General features: G+C 41.9%; 1 protein-coding gene across 1 annotated transcript; it reads right to left on the reverse strand.

The window, feature by feature from the left end:
• Positions 1-1,637: 1,637 nt before the first annotated feature.
• Positions 1,638-4,938, reverse strand: LOC146378610 (collagenase 3-like). The gene is made up of 10 exons (XM_084941484.1): positions 4,809-4,938; positions 4,398-4,645; positions 4,161-4,309; positions 3,873-4,001; positions 3,601-3,762; positions 3,351-3,471; positions 3,100-3,233; positions 2,837-2,996; positions 2,625-2,728; positions 1,638-2,451 (listed from the first exon to the last, which is right to left on the reverse strand). Exons 1-10 carry the CDS (start codon positions 4,905-4,907, stop codon positions 2,342-2,344), a joined length of 1,416 nt encoding a protein of 471 aa, XP_084797610.1. The 5' UTR covers positions 4,908-4,938; the 3' UTR covers positions 1,638-2,341.
• Positions 4,939-5,611: the final 673 nt, after the last annotated feature.

Below are 5,611 nucleotides of genomic sequence, written 5' to 3' on the forward strand. Positions count from 1 at the left end.
CAGACGAACAGGCGCACGTGGACACAAACGTGCATTCCCACCCCCATATACACAACCAAATACTCGGCACTCACCCAACGTGTAGACAGACACAAATAGACACTGCACAGACAGTCACACTCCCCAAACATACTCTATATCCCAGGTCCAGGTACCCCCGCCACCAGAGGGGCAAGCCGCACCTAGACCCAGGTGATGTAACCCTTCTCTCTGGGGTGGAGGCAAGCGGACCACCTCCTTATCTGCAGTAGCAGGGAGGCCCCGCATCCCAGACCCCAATCTGACGGCCAGCACCTCCTCCCAGCCCCCCAGCCCTGACGGCTAACAGAACCGGGGTGAGTGAAGACCCCAAACCTCCCTACGCCCGCTCATATGTAGTGTTGCTGTGTGCTGTTCTAAAGTGCATTTAAAACACAGGAGAGCATGGTTCCTGCTTCCTCTCAGAGAGCAGCACGGCTCCTCCCGAAAACCCTTAGTGTCTATATGCATTTAAAATTGAGGGTAGGGCACCAGCGCCAGAGGTGGGTTGGAATACACCGACCATCCTCTGGATGCTGTAAAACGTGCCCACCCCCAAGGCCCTATATGTATGTGTTATGTGAGAGTGTGAGTAATGTGGGTGTCTAGGTTGCAGAATAAAATTGAGGCACAGGCGGCCAAAAATTGAGGCACAGGCGACCAAATTCACACTCCAATGGAGTGTGAATTTGTCCACACTCCAATGGAGTGTGAATTTGAGTGAATGTCAGATAGAAGCACTAAAAACCTTAGATAATGTGCTTGTGTGAATGGGTATGATCGGGTGAATGCACCAGTTGTAGAAAGCACTTTGAGTACTCAGTGAGAGTAGAAAAGCACTATATAAGAACCAGTACATTTACCATTTAAAGTCCTTTAATTTTTTTTCTTTTTTTTTTGAAATCGACAGTCCACCATATAATCCGGTGCGCCTTATGTATGAATTCTGGTCGTGCTTACTGACCTCAAACCGATTTTATGTGGTACAAAGCGCTCAAAAATCTGTCAAAAAACATTTTAGTATGACTTTGCTAAGCTACGAAGCCACAGGCTTGATGGATTGTCGGAGCATTACGGCTACCGTAGTCAGGAGCCTCGCGGAGTAATCTAGGTCCTAAACTCCGTCCATTTCAGGTCCCAAAGTCAAACAAACACTGCGGCATCACTGAGAGTTAAAAACTGTCTAAATTCTTTCATCTCTAATAAAATGATCAGTGTTGCTGCTTTACCAGGTGTAACAATTAAGTTTAACATCCAGGCATCCATGAAAACAGGATTTATTAAATTTAACAGAATTAGAAGTTAGCAGGAAGTTAGCTCGCTAGCTTCCACCTAAACATGATATAGCATGTTCTGATGTACAGCTCTGCTATCACTTCAAACATAAATGAAGACAGAAAACTAAACAGCAGTGACGTTTGTAGGGTTATTGAAGTTGGACTAGCTGGTATATAATGATGTGCAACATTATCACTAGCGACACAGCCATGTTAGCATAACATAAACACAGTGAAGCTGGAGGATGAACGCTAACTTTTTCCCACTCGATAAAAGTTAACGTGAAGGTTCCTGATGGTTAGGGACAAATGCAATCGCATGGCAGGATGCTGTAAATGGACCAAACTTCAGTCCGGAGAACAACTGAGATAATCCATCCACAATACGAGGTTAGTCATTAATATACTGCAACAACACGGGAATAGAGCTGCTGCGACAGAATTCAGTATTAATAATTCAATGGTACGGAAGTGGAGGAAGCAAGAAGAATGAGTTGAGTAAAGTTTGACTTATCTGACTGCTTTGTTTGCTTAATGCGCCTTATAATCCGGTGCGCTTTATGGTCCGAAAAATACGATACTATTACTTGAGTAAAGAAGCAGTTCTTCAACCTTTGCAGGAAGATCTGTACTTATACTTAAGTTACCAGTGTGTGTACTTTATCCACCTGTGGTTGTAACATTGTAACACAACAGTAACACATTTAAAATGTGCTTATTGATGATGTCAATTTATTTTTACTGTACTCCATTTGACCTTTTGTGTACATAAATAGGTCAAAACACAACAACAACAACAATTAGCGAGCGGAAAAATTAAATAATGAGTGTGACATAAATAAAACAAAATAAAAAGTTATGGTAAAGCTTAATAAAGTTAACATAACAATAACAGTATTAAGTACATACGCTGCTGTTAACTTTTTAACAATAAAATTAAATATCCAAAAATATATTGACACAGTTACTCTTCTTTCTTTTTTTTTTTTACTGTGCCTTATTTAGCATTCAAAATCTTCCTTAAGCAAGTTAGAAAACTGGCTTCTCTAGTATTTGGTGCAGGGCAAGAAGTAGCTGTTGCTCAGCACACGGTACAGCCTCCCGCTCCACATGGCATACTCAAACATTTGTGGTCCACTGTAGAGGTAGGTGTACCCTGCAGAACAGAGATGCTACATGTTAGTGCTGCATAACAGACCAGAGGGATTTTTAAACATGTTAAAATAGCAATCATTCATTACATGTAAACTCAAAAGATAAAAACAGAAATATCAAAAACAGAAGTCATTGTCTCGTTTCAGTGGTCTTCAAGCCTGAATTGCTGCTCACCTCCTTGCTGCAGAGCTGCAGTCACTTTGGAGGTCATTCCCAAGAAGGTCTCATCCACCTGTTTGGGGAATCCTTTATCCATCTTCTTTGTGGCCTCATTATAACTGGGAAAAGAAAAATGTATTTAGATTCATCTAACATTTGTAATACAACTTGTAAGCTGCTGTATGGAAATCGGTTGCCTAATTTTCTCAGGTCTTAGTGGAACACACCTGTAGTATTCACTGCCTACAAAGAACAGAGTCTTCCCACTTTGTTCGTCATAGAGGGCCGCATCAACTTTCTTCACGGTTTTGGGCAGACCAAAGCTGGATATTGGTTTAGGATAGCCACTTACAAGATCATAGCCGCTGAAAGCCCACACCTTCTGACCTGTCAACAAATAAGAAGTAGACTTTATAGTAAAGCTATGTAAAGGCACAAAAATGCTGACTTCAAAGGAGTGCTGCATTAGGTGGACACTGGCAAAGCATACCTTTAAAAAGTAAGACACGGTCTAATTGTTGGCTCTCATAAGCAGCATCAATATTAACAGGGGCATCGGGCCAGTTAGCTGAGATGAGAGCTTGTACAGGTGTGCTGATCTGAGGGTGTTTGCGCCAGACTAATCTGTAAACGCACGCACAAAATGTAAATTAATGTAAATGATCAATCAGCCAATGTCAGAAGCCAGCTCTGCTATGAGAGATTTCTCACTCAGGTATTCAAGCATTTATTTTGTGATACCTGTCTTTGAAGAAGAGCATCTCTCCTCGCAGTGTGGCAACAGCATCCAAAACCATCGTTGAATCACAGGCATCAGGAGTAGTGGGGGCTGTAGGTCCAGGCATCTCTTTGTCATTTGGACCTGGAGGTAATTTAATAAATATCACACTGTTGTAAGTTGTAAAATTATTTATGCACAGGTTCTTCTAAGATTTTGGTCAACTCAAATATTTTTAATTGAATAAAACCAAAAAAAGAATTTAGCACTCACCATAGAGGGACTGGATGCCATTAACGTCATCCCGGGGAAGAACATAGGTGTCAGGGTTACTGTATGAGTACACTGGGTACATGAGAGCACCGGGGTCATTGGAGTGAGACAAGCCCAGAGAGTGACCAAATTCATGGGCAGCAACCATAAAGAGGACGTAGCCTGAAGTAGAAAACACAGAATGACAATTGGTTACAGCTCAGGATAACTCAGGTCGCACGCTACAGAGTAATAATTTGGACACCACAGTTCATAAAAGTAAACAAACTTACCTTTGCTTGAGTGGAACGTGAACGTTTCATCTTCGTCAAAATGGGCATCCCCTCCAATGCCAGCACCGGGAGCAAATGCGTGGGCGAGAGTGCCATCAGGGCCATCAAAGGGGTAACCATCACCATGTGCTGTTAGAAGATAGTGGTATTAGACTTGGCCAAACAAAACAAAAAAAAACACTAAAAAATATAGGTGAGATGGTGAGATAGGTGGGATGATCATGTCTTGTGCAATAATACAATAAAAACGTTCAGTGATTATATTACTTAGTGTGTTTTTAGACTCACCCCAGCGACCAAAGGAGATCATAATATCAGCAATGCCGCTGTAGATCCTTGTGAACGTCAGTGGAGTGACTTTGGCCCACACCTGCAGAGCTTTGTCTATGGAGTCATCCACCTCTGCCACAGACATGTCAGGTGTGTAGTTCTCTATCCTGCAGAGCACAACAATATCCAAGAAAATCATTAGTGTGGTCACATTTTCTCACGTTGTGTGTTACGTTGTGTCTTTAGATCATTCACCTGTATGTGAGGCTGTTTTTCTCCCATTTGAGGTTGTTTTCAAAAGTGGAGAAACGAGCGACCTGTTCATCGGGAACCCCACAGCGGGGCTTCTTCATCATGGCCAAAGTGTCAGCATCCAGAGACCCGGTGATCTGGAGACCAAAGAATCTCTGCATCTCAGCCAGCTTCTTGTTCAGTGGGCTGATGCCCCTTCTGACAGCTGGACCCTCCTCCTCTGTGAGGTTGAAGAATTTCTTCAGGTAGTTCTGGAAGAGAGAAATATTCAGAGCTTTACACTCAAATATCTGTCAGCATGTTTAAGCTCAAGAAACAAGACAAATAACAACATGGGATGGACAATTAAAATAATCACAAAGTTTGTCCACTCTGGCCTATGCCAAAAAATAAAAAACAGCCAAGTACACATACCTTTGCAAAACTTTCATCTTGCCCAGTAATCTGAGATACTGGCATGCAGTAAACTGCCACTGCCAGACCAAGCAGAATGCTCAGAGTCCAAGTCTTCATGCTTCCTCGTTGTGTGCAACTTGTGTCTCAGTGCTGTGAGAAGCTGTTATATAGGCTGGAGTTTGGATGTGTTGAGTAACTACCTGCCGTCAGTGACTAAGGAAATGCTCCTTTTATGGTGAAGATGGGAACTCTGGTTTTGATTGCTCATGACGGTGTTACCCAAAACACTGATATTGAATCATTGTTGCAGTTTGCAGAGGAAATTGGTCATGAGATAATAATTAGAAGAGCCCCAAATCTGTAATTATCAGATTTTAATAATAATAATAATGGATTGGATTTATATAGCGCTTTTCGAGACCCTCAAAGCGCTTTACAATTCCACTATTCATTCACTCTCGCATTCACACACTGGTGGAGGCAAGCTACGGTTGTAGCCACAGCTGCCCTGGGGCAGACTGACAGAAGCGAGGCTTTTAGTTCATTTGATTTTTATTCACATATGACCTCCATGTCCCGCAGTGTGAAGAAAATCAAATAGATTTTATGGAGCTCACAGAAGCTCAGTGAACTCAGGTTAAAGTTGTTTTTCCTCTTTCTGAAAGTTCTAGAAATAAAATTTAAATTTATTCCTATTTTCAAGCTCTTGAACAAAGATAACAAGCGTCCATTTTTTTCTTTTCCAGAATTGACCTCATAGCTGATTTAAAGCAGATTTAATCACATATTTGAAGATTTTCTTTGTGTGTTTGTTCCACAAT

This window comes from Perissodus microlepis, chromosome 10 (assembly GCF_051167445.1).
Source record: "Perissodus microlepis isolate ML-2025 ecotype Zambia chromosome 10, ASM5116744v1, whole genome shotgun sequence".
Taxonomy (NCBI): Eukaryota; Metazoa; Chordata; class Actinopteri; order Cichliformes; family Cichlidae; genus Perissodus; species Perissodus microlepis.